Source organism: Lampris incognitus, chromosome 15, assembly GCF_029633865.1.
Source record: "Lampris incognitus isolate fLamInc1 chromosome 15, fLamInc1.hap2, whole genome shotgun sequence".
NCBI lineage: Eukaryota > Metazoa > Chordata > Actinopteri > Lampriformes > Lampridae > Lampris > Lampris incognitus.
The window spans coordinates 25,467,092-25,482,645 of NC_079225.1; the positions used below are offsets into that span (position 1 = coordinate 25,467,092).

Here is a 15,554-nt window from a genome sequence, read left to right on the forward strand (position 1 = left end):
CCCTATTTTAATTCAAACACTCACCCTCATACTGCATGCGTTCGCCAACTGCATCTCTTCGGCCGGCAGTCTCGAAGGAGATGCCTCGCCTTTTTGACGAGAACTGATCGTCATTGTTGGGTGAAAAAAAAACAACAATTTATCTCCTGCGATCAATCGACTACTTGACTACTTTTTGGGAGCAGTTGATGACACTAAACTGGAACAGTCGTGAATGCCTTAACACACACATACACACACACACACATGCACGCACCTCTTACTCAAACATTCTTTATATTTCTGTTCAGACTCACAGCATTCCTCTCTGTCATGCGTGGATGATCACTCAGTCTCACGAAGACAGCAGATAAATTGTCCTTCAAGTGTGTGTGTGTGTGTATCTCCTTCAAACAACAGGACATAGTGTTCAAAGCTATCAACAGGCAAAAAGTCACCCAGGACTTGAAAATGGGTTGGACATGGAGCATGTGAGGATGCTCCCACTAAGAAGTGGTGTCCGTACCCCACTGTGGGCCCTCGAGGGAGAAGGATCGATCTCTTCGGGGGGCCATCAAGGGTCCAAAAGGTCAAGGACAATCGGTTCATAGAGAGAGAAAGGGATCAAGATTTGCTCTTTGAGGGCTTTGGGAGAGATCGAGAAAGGAAGGATAGGGAGGATAGGGTGGGGGCTGTGGGGGGTGGTGGGAGGTGTTGTTGGAGCGATGGGTTTGTTTGTTCATTCCCACTGCGCTAATCTTTGGGTTAAAAGCACAGCGGGGAGGCAATGCCTACTGAGAGTCAGAGTTTAATTGGCCCTGAAGTAGAAGGGGATCAATTAGCTCTCTGACAGTCACTGGGTAAAAGAATGAGAAAAAAAGGCAAAAATGGGATAGACAGAAAGAAAGGTAGGGAAGGAGAAGAAAGGGTGGCCATTTAACAGTAAAAGAAACCAGCATGATACTACTGATAAGGGGGCACAGTGGCATTTCCTGTACTCAACAGGACTATTTTGTGCAGTGATTATATGGTTGACATATCATGTAGAGTTTTACAATTACCTTTTCTTCATAAATCACGAGGGGTATATGCTTTGAAGCGACAGAATGGGGATTCGGGTTGGAGTAATATATTTAGCATTGGCAAGAACTTTTTGATGTCCTAAAAATTGAGCTGAAGGCAAGATGGACGACGGGTTGGAGGATGAAACAGAGGGGAGAAGAGGAGTGCCACTGTGATTTAGCGGTTTGAAATCTCCACAAGCCTTCGCCTCAACAGTGGTATGAATCCTGTCTATGTGGCTGCTTCCAGCTGGCTACATTCTTTGCCACGATTACACCTTGTTGGTCTGTCTGCTTCTCTCCCACTGGCCCCGGTTACAGGCAATGACAGAAAATAGAGCCTCCTTCATGCTCAACCCCGCTGCACTTCTCTCTCCTCTGGTCTGTCAAACTAATACTATTTAGAGGGGGCAAATAAAAGAGTTAGTCTCAAAGTCTCAAAACTTTTAGGTAAAAACAGCAACCAAATAAAAACAGTGTTTTTCCTCTGTTATGCTCCATCAATCTAGACCAGGGGTTGGCGACCTCTTGGATGTCCCGTGCCACTTTTCAAAGTTAAAAAAAAAAATCACAGACCGGAGTGCCAGTTTTTTTTTTATAATGAGCATTCATCTATTTATTTATTTACTGCTGCAGCTTGTCTCCCCATTTAGATTATGCATGCCAAAATACACACACACACACACACACACACTTTATTATTTGTGCACAATCTCTTGGGCATAAAAGAAAATCAATGCAGTCTTACCGATTTAGTGCGACCCTTGTTTGTCGCAATATCTGGTAACCACTGCTAAACGTAGAGCGTCATTTACATCCACACTCTCGTCAAGAGCTACGCTGAATACCGACGCATCTTTCAAAGCAAGAGTTTGCTGGTGCCTTATGTTTTCAGCCATGTCTGTAATGTGCCTCTTTACAGTTAACGCAGAAACGGGCTTTTCGTTGATCCTGTTGACGATCGTGTCTTTGGTAACCCATCAAATATGACCTATGAACTGCTGAGGAAAGCCTCGTTTATATTCTCTCCATCGGAGAATGGCTTCCCGTGTGAAGCAATGCACCGTACGACTTTATAGCTGCCCTCTGTGGTTCTTGGAGGCACATCGGGTTGTAAACCCGCTGCTTTGCTTCCCGTACTGGGCCGCTGCCCTCTTGATTGATTCAGCTTTATCAGCCTTATCTCTGACGTTTTTCTCATACCTTGTTTTAAAATGACGTTTCACACTTAAAGTTCGACACAGTTTTGCAGCAGAGAGTGCACACAGCTCGGTCCTTTTGCGAAATAAATCTGAATTTGTTTGTGCAAGACGGCTGAAGAGGTGAATATTAGACAATATTGCTTCTGCCATCATCAGCTGTTCTTGACATAAAGGAAAAAAGAAAGCTAGCTAGCTATGATGTTTTCACTACCGCTGTAATGCTGCACTCGTGGGCAGATCAGAAGGAGGAGGGGGACGATAGACACGTTACTTGTACGCGCTTTCTTGCTGTCAAAAAAATAATTATTTCAGTATTATTCTAAATAGAATTGTTAGTTTAGTTCACCATTAGGCTATGTTTTTTAATAAAAAATGTATTAAAAATGTTTTTTTATTGAATTGCTCTGCATGTCCATGTTAGTGGCCTCACGTGCCACCGTGGGCATGCATGTCATAGGTTGCCGACCCTGATCTAGACTTACATGACTGGCAGCCTCAGAGGAGAAGGTGATGCCATCCAGGAAGTGGACAGCATCATCAGGGACCAGCCTGTCTAGGTACTTGGCACAGGTGTCATAGGCGTGGAGGAACTCTTGGTCTGTCTGTGGGGGTCTCTTCAAGATCTGGGGATCCCCTTTCCAGAACAGCTTCTGGAGCCACACTTTATGAACAGCACTGGGGGAGACTGTTGCCCCTCCTCCGCCAGGCACAGGCAGTCGGTTGGCTAGCTTTGAGACGGACAGCACGTTCTGACTGGTCAATACCGGCCCCAGAGCTGACAGCGGATCCGACGATTCATCAGTCAATTTATGATAGTCCAGCCCTGAGAGAGAGAGAGAGAGAGAGAGAGAGAGAGAGAGAGAGGTCAAGCTTTGTCGCTCTATATTCTGTATTTTCTGATTTTCAGGACACATCTATCGATAAGTCAAAACTCAATGATGTAGTAAAGATGACTTGACTTAAATTTCACCAAAAAGGGCAGCTTTTATGTTAAGTACAGCAGGTATTAAACCTGCAAAACTGTATGCATCATATAAAACATCCAATTCAAAAAATATTTGACTCTACAGAACAGGAATACAAAAGCATGATGTGTACATCCACCCATCCATCCATTATCCAAGCCGCTTATCTGAATTCGGGTCGCGGGAGGCTGGAGCCTATCCCAGCAGTCACTGGGCAGCAGGCGGGGAAACACCCTGGGCAGGCCACCAGCCCATCACAGGGCCGACCCATTCCCACCTAGGGACAGTTTAGTATGGCCGATTCACCTGACCTACATGTCTTTGGACTGTGGGAGAAAACCGGATGATGTGTACAATTCAAGCAAAAGAGGCATCTCCAAGCATTGTGCGTATAAGCAGATCTACTGACACATCGAGGGAGAATGTATGGCTTAATAATGTCTGAATAGCCTAACCTTGACGCTACTTGACACCAGTAACTCACTTTTCAAAGACACTGAAACATAAAATAAAATATTCAGGCAATAAATATTACATTCGTAATATTAAGGGGCAAAACCATATTGTATTTCTGAAACAAATTACTTTTTTTCCCTTTTTTTTTTTTTAGCAAATATAAAGTCCTTTAGCCCAGAAGTTGCTTCTCATCCTACTGCCTTAAGGGCGAGGGTAGCCCGAATGCTGTGCTTGATTTTTTTTCCAACACACAAGTAAATAAGGGGTTTGATCTCATGCCCCATCTGTGGAGGTTGGCGAAGCAGGGGGGGGTCATCCCTTGTCTTAAGCCTATTTAGGGTAGACCACTCCTGCAGCTGCCGTGTGGGATTTTGGCTTCACGACACTAAATGGATTTCACTGAGAATCTCACAAAGCTTCTGTTAGAATTGAGTCTGCTTGTCGGATCAATTGTTGCCCCAGGTGGGCCTGGGTACTCAGGGGAGCACAACAAGAATGCTCATCCACTGAGTAAAAAAAAAAAACTACCAAAAAAACCACAAAAAAAAAACAAACCCTGATATGATATAGAAGATAACTAATGTGTTCAATATACCATTACACATACTGCACAATATGGCTAAAGCACAGGAAATAGATGGCAACAGGATGTCATAAACAACTCATCTCCATGTGGTAGGGTGGGGTCTGTTTATGTGCCTGCGTCTGCCGGTGCAGGTGTGTATGTCTGAGTGCCTTTGTGCATGCTATATCCCCAAGCACCCAAGCATCTCCAATACAGTCGACATGCGCATATGTGTGTGTGGGTGTGCGTGTGCATCTGTACTGCGTATGATTCATCTCCAGTGTCATCAGACAGACACATTAATGTGGCAGCACCAGAGTCCACCCGGGCTTTAAATATTTAACACTTGTCTGCCTGTGGGCACAGCTCTCTGTCAACACGGGTGTGAACCACACAAAAGAATCTACACATTAACGCAAATGCAGACACACATCCGTCCGCATGCATTTATGTATACACACACACACACACACACACACACACACACACACACACGCACAGTCAGACATACGCACGTACGCGCACGCACACACACACACACACACACACACACACACACACACACACACACACACACACACACACACACACAGAATACCCAAAGACCACACTAAAAAATCCAAACACACAGAAGGGCAGAAGCAAACACACACGTAGATAAGACTTATACATGCTTACATGTACACAGAGCCCCTCTCTCAGCCCCCCCTTCCCCGACACCCTCCTCTCTCTGAACCCCACACCGAGGCATCTTGCCCCTCTGTCCTGTGAGGGCCGTCTCAGATAGTCAGGTGATACCGCGTCTGCGATGGCGCTGAACCGCAGACAGTCACCAGCTGTCCGCCTGCCTCTCTATGGGTGCGAGTGCCCCCACTGTTTGTGTGGGTAAGTGTTTGCACATAGTTGTTTAATCACAGGAACCACATGTGCGTGGGAGCCTGCTTGTTTCTTTGGGCCTGATAGAATGTGTGTCTGTGCAACATACATCTGAGTTTGTGGTAATCCACTCTAAGAAGCCCAACTTTGTAAACCACCACTGAGCGTATGTACTATATGCACTGTAGGTATGTTTATAATGTGTTGTACAACTGTCTGAGTCCTTATATTGATTCATTAAGGTTTACAGGCCATCTATATGCTTTCATAAGTATCTGATTATAAAGACTTATTGACTGAGGTTATAAAAGTGCTACCAGCCATCAGTGGGTGAATCTGTCTTATTATGCATCTGAAAGGCATGGGGTATTTAGTGTCTTATAAAGCTTTATAAAACCCTGTGCATTTATAAAGCTTAAAGTGAAATGAAATAATACAAAATATTTTTTTAATATTAATATAAATTATATATATTATATGATATATAATATGAGATATATATATATATATATATATATCATATCATATAAAACTGTATTAATATAAAAAAAATCGCTTCTATGCACCCTATGCATTGCCTTTGTGCACTGCCTGTTGACACCTATGTCCTATCATACCTGAACCTAGTTTTTTAACACTTACTTGCATTGTCGCCTCCTGACTAGATCCGTGCTTGTGTTGTATTAACTCAGATGTACATCGTTTTGGATAAAAGCGTATGCTAAATGAAATTGTAAATACCTCTTCATAACATTTCATAAAGCACTATAAATGTATTCTATATCTTCATAAATGACTATTCATGTATTTTTGAAAATTTTTAGAAAGGTGATCAATTTTAGTGTCTGACAATATGTACTGTGACAACCCTAAATTACAAAGTACAACCCAAGAAATGATGCACATAGCAATATGAGATTGACAAACTAATTTCTTTAACATCACCCATGTTTGCTGACTAGCTACTAATTCTGTTTGTAGGGCTGCCACTGTACTCTGAACTACTGGTGCGTTACGCCAGATACATAAAGAGCCACATACATAAAGAGTAACTGGCTACCGCCACGTCCTCAAAAATAAACTTATGTTTGAACACGTGAAAAGCCGCTGGAACTGAGGATGGAAATATGCCACTAGCTGGTCGCCTGACTTTGTTAAGCCATGCCCATTAAAAACTTCATATTGGGTGTCGGGGTGGCGTGGCGGTCTATTCCGTTGCCTACCAACACGGGGATCGCCGGTTTGCATCCCCGTGTTACCTCCAGCTTGGTCGGGCATCCCTACAGACACAATTGGCCATGTGTGCATGTGGGAAGCCGAATGTGGGTATGTGTCCTTGTCGCTGCACTAGCGCCTCCTCTGGTTGGTCGGGGTGCCTATTTAGGGGGGAAGAGGAACTGGGGGAGAATAGTGTGATCCTTCCATGCACTACGTGCCCCCGGTGAAACTCCTCACTGTCAGGTGAAAAGAAGCGGCTGGCGACTAAGAGGGGGTGGAGCAGCGACCAGGATGGCTCGGAAGAGTGGGGTGATTGGATAGGTACAATTGGGAAGAAAAAGGGGGGAAAAACTGGATTGATAGTTTTAAGAAGTTAACAGACTTTTTTTATGGCTTGGATAATTATTAATTTTATTGTACCTTTATATATTTCATTGATTATTCATTTATTTCAATGTCTATTTATTTGATTTTGTTGTATTTGGTCTTCCATAAGAATGTGTGCACTAGTGTGTAAGCATTACTGTAACACCATTATGCCAGTGTGTATGTTCGTTTCTACGTACTGCCTCTCAAGCAGTGTATTTACTTATGTTTTAAGGCCTTTGCACACAAAAAAAAAAACAAAAACAAAATAAAAACAAACAGAAAGAAAGAAAAAAGAAAAACATAAAAAAACCCAAATACGACCTCTGTTTTGTCCAACTGATTTACGCATTACTACTGAACAGATTTTTCCATTCCATTTCATTATCCAAGCCACTTTTTCCCAATCGGGTCATGGGATGCTGGAGCCCATCACAGCAGTCATTGGTTGGCAGGTGGGGGGACACCGTGGACAGGCAGCCAGTCCATCACAGGGCCCACAAACAAACACACACACACACACACACACACACACACACACACACACACACACACACACACACACACACACATACACACACCTAGGGACAATTTAGTGTGGCCAATCTCCTGACTTACATGTCTTTGGACTGTGGGAGGAAAAGGGAGAACCCGGAGGAAACACGCAGACACGGGGAGAACATGCAAACTCCCCACAGAGGACGACCTGGGATGACCCCCAAGGTTGGACAACCCCAGGGTTTGAATCCAGGACCTTCTTGCTGTGAGGCGACTGCACTAACCACTGAGCCACCATGCTGCCCACCACTGAAAATATTGTCAATCGTAAGCCTTTTCACATTACTTTTGGTTTTCTGGGGGCGCTGTGATTTTCCACATCAGTCAATAAGCACTCAGAGACTTTTGAGAGCTCTTAGGCCATGATGATGAAAAAAAAAGCATATGTCAAATTCAGACTTGGTTTACATTGGGCTTAAATCTCGAGGTTCCAGGGCTGGTTGCACCAGTTGTTTGCAAGCCGTTAGTTGTCACCTAAGTATTTACGAAGTCAGAATTTACACCACACCAAATAACAATGGCCTGCACCACCCCTAATTATTACTAAGAACTGAGTTGTAATTAAATTCTCATACATACCAACTAGGAGGTGTAGTCATTGGAAATAACCTGCAGACAGCAGTAACGTTTTATCATGGCAACAACAATAACAGCACCAATAGACTAAAGTTAATGTGGTCTACTAGAACAGGCATCTTGACGCTTATGAGTCAGAGGTCTGTGTGTTTGTGTAATGGGTTGTGTGTGTGTGTCTGACTGCATTTTAATAAGTGGTGTTTGTTTGTGTATTTGTGTGTGTGTGTTTGACTGTGTCTGAATGTGTGTGTGTGTGTGTGTGTGTGTGTCAGTGGTTAAAGGTCTGGCGTTATCAGGGGCAGAAGGAGGAAGTGAGGCGTGAAAGCAGAGCTGCCACCCAGCTGACCTTTATTGAACTTCACTGAGAAGTGACACCGTACATGGCAAAGTCAGAACACACGACGCTTGCTGGAGGTGGCATTCTGGGCATGATGTCTTTAAAGAGGGTGCTGCACTTCGTCACCCTACAGAACCTGTGTAAGGAAGACTGACAGCTGACATCTTTCACTATTCTTGTACAGGGGGATGTGAGTGGATTTTTTTTCTGGTTTGCGGTTATTTAGCTTTATATATGTTAATGGGAGTTTGGCAGGGAGAAAGGGGGGGAGAGAAAGAGAACAAACAAACTCTCTGACAACAAACTGTGCCTGTCGGTGCGTGTTGTGTGCTCTTTCTTGTTTATATGGGGCCATCTGGGTTTCAACTTGCGTACTTGTTTCCGTCTGAATGTGGCTGTTCATATTTTTGTCTGAGTCTCTTTGTCTGTTTCACATGAACATTTGAATAGTCTTGTTTCCCTCTTCTCTTTTAGGTCTGGTGAATCAGCCACACTAAATTGTCCCTAGGTATGAATGTGTCAGTCCTGTGATGGACTGATGGCCTGTCCAGGGTGTCTCCCCGCCTGCCACCCAATGACGGCTGGGATAGGCTCCAGCATCCCCATGACCCTGAGTAGGATAAGCGGTTTGGATAATGGATGGATGTTTCTCTCTTTGTTACTATAGGGTGTTCTAATAGAAGTGGTGAATTAAGAGTATCTAATGGACAGTAATGACCTCAAAATCTGTATGAGTCAAAAGTCATTCCAAGATCTATTCCATTTAAAGTGTCTATGATAGACTGTGATTCACACTGAAGGCCCATTTCACTGTCAATATTAGAGAGCATTTGACATTTAACAAGGCAACTATCACTTTAACACACAGCTAAGCTGTGCCCACATACATTTCAGAGACAGTGACCAAAAAAAAAAAGAAAAGTAAATTGCAGTCCTTGTCTTACCGTTGGCTATAGTGCGGAGCTTCTTGAGCAGCTTGACATGGGAACCGGGTTTGATAAAGTCCGTCACATAGGGCTCACAACCGGCAGCCTCCAGCAAGGTGTAGTAGGACAGCAGGCGACCCAAGTCTGTGCCCTCCACACTGGGCAGGACATACTTGGTCATGTGAATGTAAAAGGCCTGGGGGTCATTCTTAAGAGTCTCAAACAGGCCTAGGGACTCGCTCCGGGACTCAATGTCTTTTATGGAGAGACTGGATCGGGAAGAGAAGAGGAGAGGGGATTTTGGGGGTGAAAGTGGGGATGGGACATAAGGGAAAGATTTCTGTTGAATATGACACAATTTATTTGTTCATTAAAACATAGATCAGATCCCGAAAAATAGAAAAGAGGGAGATGAGGAGGAGGCATAGTCTAATTGGGGAACATGATGAGAGAGAGAGAGGGGGGAGAGAGAGCGTGAGAGAGAGAGGGAGGGAGGGAGAGAGAGAGGACAAGGAGTACAACGAGACAAAGGTTGAGTGAGAAGAGAGCAGGAAAAACCCATTCAACAGTTCACCCAAGTTGTGTACTCCTTTGTGTTCTGAGTGTGTTTCACCTTGGAATAAAAATCAACAGCAGTTGGTGGTCTGGAAGATGAGAGGACGAGTGAAGAGGAAAACAGGAAAAACACTGACGAGAAGCCAAAAGCCTCCTCCGTAAATCACAAACAAAATACGAAACAAGGCAGGAGACAAAGGAAGAAAAGGCAAGAGCAAAGTAAAGCTGTGGTAGACACTAAGTGCTCTGGGCAATTTGTGTGTGTTTGTGGTGTGTGTGTATGTGTGTGTGTGTGTGTGTGTGTGTGTGTGTGTGTGTGTGTGTGCGTCTGTCTGTCAGAATAGAAATGACATCAAAGAGAGCAGTCTTTCCTCCAGGCTCTCCATCAGAGCTAGCTATGAGCATCTCAATAATGAAAAGACTATAGCCGGCGGCAACACTGCCGCTGCGTGAATACAGCACACAGTAAATTCAGTTAAATAACATTAATTGTCTTTACAATAAGGTCTCTGACAACATAGGAATCAACAGAAAATACAAACTCTCTGTGGGGACTTGCTCCCTTTCATGCAAGACCCCCCCCCCCCCGCCCATGTAGATACCGAATCGAACTACAACCAAACCATGCACATCCCAGGAAGTTCATCTGGACACAAAGTTTTTTGGGAGAAACGTTTCATCACTCATCTAAGTGACTGTCAGTCTCAACTGGTACCCCCTCCCTTATAAACAACACAGTGGCATAATGACCGAAACTGGCAGTTGGTTTCATATGCAAATACCGTGAGCATTAACTAGAGTTACAATGGCCATGTGTACTATTCAATTGGGGAATGGTTGCAATCACATCATTGTAAGATGGTGACAGATGTACTCTTAGCCCCCCCCCCCCCCGCGGTTCAGGGACGGTCGTTTGCTCTTCACATAGATGGCCTCTCAGGAGAAATCAGGATCTTTGTCATTTTATTTTATGAACTTGCGTACATGAAATGAAACGAAATATCGTTTCCGCCAGCCCACAGCAGTGCATCACAAAGACAAAAACACATATCCAAAAACCACAAGAACATATCAAACTACAAAAAAAAAAATCACTGTACAAGAGGGAAAAAAATGAATGCCAGCCAGGATGACTGTCAGAACTGCCTGTCTGTATGGGCTAGCAGACAGCTTCTGCATCCAGTCAGACTGTCCTTGGTGTTTCCTCCTCGGCTGCAGCCCCAGGCAGGGCCGTGGTCCTTGGGCCCACCAGTCGCAGCAGACCAGGCTCCCCCAGTCAATCCAATGCCACGTCTCCCAGGAAGACACCTTTGACACACCTCCCCGCACTCCACGAGGACATCAAAAACACAGTCAACGCTAGGCGAGGCTACTGCCAGGCTGCCCTCGCTGTTATCAGAACTACCAGTCTGTATGGGCTAGCAGTTAGCTTAGCCTGCCCCGCTTCTGCATCCTGTCAGAACACCCTCGGTGTTTCCTCCTCAGGCAGGGCCATGGTCCCTGGGCCCACAGGATGCAGCACACCAAGCTCTCCCAGCCACCAAATGAAGACACAAACTTAGACGCAGACGTGGACAAAGACACTGCATGGATGGACAGTACTGGGTGAGGCCACCGCAAACATAAGTTATCTTCCGCTATCTTCCCACACCGGTAGTGTGTGAGGCCGCTGCAAATGTGAATTTGTGCTGTTATCTTTGACTCCCTTTTCAAACCAAGGATGTGCACCTCAAGTAGATTTCAGGTCAAGTAGGTTTTATTTGTCCCCAGAGGGGCAATTGTTGATCCTCATCCTTGAAAGCGATTACAGCTCAGCCCCAATTCTCTGTGAATAGTACACGTGGCCATTGTGACTAATTAAAAGTCATGGCAATTTGCATATGAAACCTGTGTTAGATCACTGGTTTTGGTTGTTATGCAGATACAGTGTTTATAAGGTTGGGAGATACCTGCAGTCGGCTGAGAACTGATGAAGTCACTTAGATGAGTGATGGAACATTTCTCCCACTAAACCTTGTGTCCAGATGAACTGATTCAGCTTTTCAGGGATTTGTACACCTGGATTATTGAGCATGCATCGAGACAAACCATTCGCAAACCGAGAGCGGACTGAGAGCATGATCTGAATCCGATGCGTTTTCAAGTTTGTCCGACACGACTGAGAGCACCGTTACGGAAGAAGCCGGCGCGAAGGTGGTGTGGAAAAATAACAGCTGATATTTTTAAAATAACTCCTGTTGTTCAAGGAGGACAGTTGGGAGAGGAAGCAGGTTTTCACCATTGCAAGCACTCATACTCAAAAACAAACAAATAAATGAGCACACACACACACACACACACACACACTGTCAAAGTGAGCATGTGACCCAAACACATGTGAGCATGCACAAACATCAGGAGAGTTCCTCTCCATCTCAATGACAAGATGTGTTATCATCTCTCTTCCTCCTCTCTCTCTTCATCACTTTGTCTCTCACACTGTGATGGTTTAGCTACTGGTATGCTCCTTTTCGGCCTTTTGCTTTGTCGGCACTTCATTGTATATTAGCCCCTCCAATAACTCTATCTGGGCTGTGTTTGTGGGTCGATGTGTGTATATACACTACCGTTCAAAAGTTTGGGATCACCCAAAAAATTTCGTGTTTTCCATGAAAAGTCACACTTATTCACCACCATATGTTGTGAAATGAATAGAAAATAGAGTCAAGACATTGACAAGGTTAGAAATAATGATTTGTATTTGAAATAAGATTTTTTTTACATCAAACTTTGCTTTCGTCAAAGAATCCTCCATTTGCAGCAATTACAGCATTGCAGACCTTTGGCATTCTAGCTGTTAATTTGTTGAGGTAATCTGGAGAAATTGCACCCCACGCTTCCAGAAGCAGCTCCCACAAGTTGGATTGGTTGGATGGGCACTTCTTTGAGCAGATTGAGTTTCTGGAGCATCACATTTGTGGGGTCAATTAAACGCTCAAAATGGCCAGAAAAAGAGAACTTTCATCTGAAACTCGACAGTCTATTCTTGTTCTTAGAAATGAAGGCTATTCCATGTGAGAAATTGCTAAGAAATTGAAGATTTCCTACACCGGTGTGTACTACTCCCTTCAGAGGACAGCACAAACAGGCTCTAACAGGTACTATTTAATGAAGATGCCAGTTGGGGACCTGTGAGGCGTCTGTTTCTCAAACTAGAGACTCTAATGTACTTATCTTCTTGCTCAGTTGTGCAACGCGGCCTCCCACTTCTTTTTCTACTCTGGTTAGAGCCTGTTTGTGCTGTCCTCTGAAGGGAGTAGTACACACCGGTGTAGGAAATCTTCAATTTCTTAGCAATTTCTCACATGGAATAGCCTTCATTTCTAAGAACAAGAATAGACTGTCGAGTTTCAGATGAAAGTTCTCTTTTTCTGGCCATTTTGAGCGTTTAATTGACCCCACAAATGTGATGCTCCAGAAACTCAATCTGCTCAAAGAAGTGCCCATCCAACCAATCCAACTTGTGGGAGCTGCTTCTGGAAGCGTGGGGTGCAATTTCTCCAGATTACCTCAACAAATTAACAGCTAGAATGCCAAAGGTCTGCAATGCTGTAATTGCTGCAAATGGAGGATTCTTTGACGAAAGCAAAGTTTGATGTAAAAAAAATCTTATTTCAAATACAAATCATTATTTCTAACCTTGTCAATGTCTTGACTCTATTTTCTATTCATTTCACAACATATGGTGGTGAATAAGTGTGACTTTTCATGGAAAACACAAAATTGTTTGGGTGATCCCAAACTTTTGAACGGTAGTGTACGTGCATATATATACACACACACACACACACACACACACACATATATACACTCACCGGCCACTTTATTAGGCACACCTGTCCAACTGCTCGTTAACGCAAATTTCTAATCAGCCAATCACATGGCAGCAACTCAATGCATTTAGGCATGTAGACATGGTCAAGACGATCTGCTGCAGTTCAAACCGAGCATCAGAATGGGGAAGAAAGGTGATTTAAGTGACTTTGAACGTGGCATGGTTGTTGGTGCCAGACGGGCTGGTCTGAGTATTTCAGAAACTGCTGATCTACTGGGATTTTCACGCACAACCATCTCTAGGGTTTACAGAGAATGGTCCGAAAAAGAGAAAATATCCAGTGAGCGGCAGTTCTGTGGGCGAAAATGCCTTGTTGATGCCAGAGGTCAGAGGAGAATGGCCAGACTGGTTCGAGCTGATAGAAAGGCAACAGTAACTCAAATAACCACTCATTACAACCGAGGTATGCAGAAGAGCATCTCTGAACGCACAACACGTCGAACCTTGAGGCAGATGGGCTACAGCAGCAGAAGACCACACCGGGTGCCACTCCTGTCAGCTAAGAACAGGAAACTGAGGCTACAATTCGCAGAGGCTCACCAAAATTGGACAATAGAAGATTGGAAAAACGTTGCCTGGTCTGATGAGTCTCGATTTCTGCTGCGACATTCGGATGGTAGGGTCAGAATTTGGCATCAACAACATGAAAGCATGGATCCATCCTGCCTTTTATCAACGGTTCAGGCTGGTGGTGGTGGTGTAATGGTGTGGGGGATATTTTCTTGGCACACTTTGGGCCCCTTAGTACCAATTGAGCATCGTGTCAACGCCACAGCCTACCTGAGTATTGTTGCTGACCATGTCCATCCCTTTATGACCACAGTGTTCCCATCTTCTGATGGCTACTTCCAGCAGGATAACGCACCATGTCATAAAGCTCGAATCATCTCAGACTGGTTTCTTGAACATGACAATGAGTTCACTGTACTCAAATGGCCTCCACAGTCACCAGATCTCAATCCAATAGAGCACCTTTGGGATGTGGTGGACCGGGAGATTCGCATCATGGATGTGTAGCCGACAAATCTGCAGCAACAGCGTGATGCTATCATGTCATTATGGACCAAACTCTGAGGAATGTTTCCAGTACCTTGTTGAATCTATGCCACGAAGGATTAAGGCAGTTCTGAAGGCAAAAGGGGGTCCAACCCGGTACTAGCAAGGTGTACCTAATAAAGTGGCCAGTGAGTGTATATATATATATATATGAAGAGTTGCTCATTTGCTCATTACACTCTTTTCTTGTTCATTTCAAACCCGCAGCGAGTAACTGATTTACTTCGCCCGGAAACTTTCCTGCTCCCCCTCCTTGCTCATCCGTCCTCTTCCTTTCTTCCAGGAGGCGCTTTTCCTCCTCTCCCATTAGCATATTCTGTTTTCTTGTCTCTTGCTGCAGCGTGTCCAAACCCAAATAGGCGCATGATGCTCTGGAGTTTGGAGGCTTGTTCAGCCACCATGCTAATAGTGGGAATTAAACTCTTCGGAGGGGGGATGAGTGGGGGGGCAGTGACGATTATTCAGCATGTCTTTGTTTTTTACTCATGCACTGTGTTTTTTTATTTTTATTTTTTTATCTTTCATTACTATCTATGTTGACTCATTTGTTTGCAAATGAGTCAGTGATAGATTTCTATGTGTGGTTGTGTGTGTTTGCGTGGCACATACTGCAGGGTAACAACTATGTGTGAAGAGATTAGTTTTGGAAAGGAGAAGGTCAGAGGCTCATATGTGATTATATTCAACCATATATTTCTGCTTTGACAATTTTTCTTAAAATCTCACTCTATCACAAAAGGGCATGTCTGTGCGCCAACTAAATCTTCTCTTCTCTCTCTCTCTCTCTCTCTCTCTCTCTCTCTCTCTCTCTCTCACACACACACGCACACACACACACGCACATACATACCTTGTAAATAGATCGAAGATGCTCCAAACACTTACAGTGACACAAATATACACACGTGACATACACATAATACACACGTGCCAATATAAACATGTGCATGTATGTGCACCCACACACACACACACACATACACA

At 44.2% G+C, this 15,554-nt stretch overlaps 1 protein-coding gene across 1 annotated transcript in view; it reads right to left on the minus strand.

Annotated features, from left to right (window-relative positions):
• The window catches only part of nbas (NBAS subunit of NRZ tethering complex), a 227,784-nt gene that overhangs the window by 89,177 nt on the left and 123,053 nt on the right, over positions 1 to 15,554 (minus strand). The window contains 2 exon segments of the mRNA XM_056294466.1: positions 2,725 to 3,065; positions 9,104 to 9,354. Coding sequence (XP_056150441.1) covers positions 2,725 to 3,065; positions 9,104 to 9,354 — 592 coding nt within the window.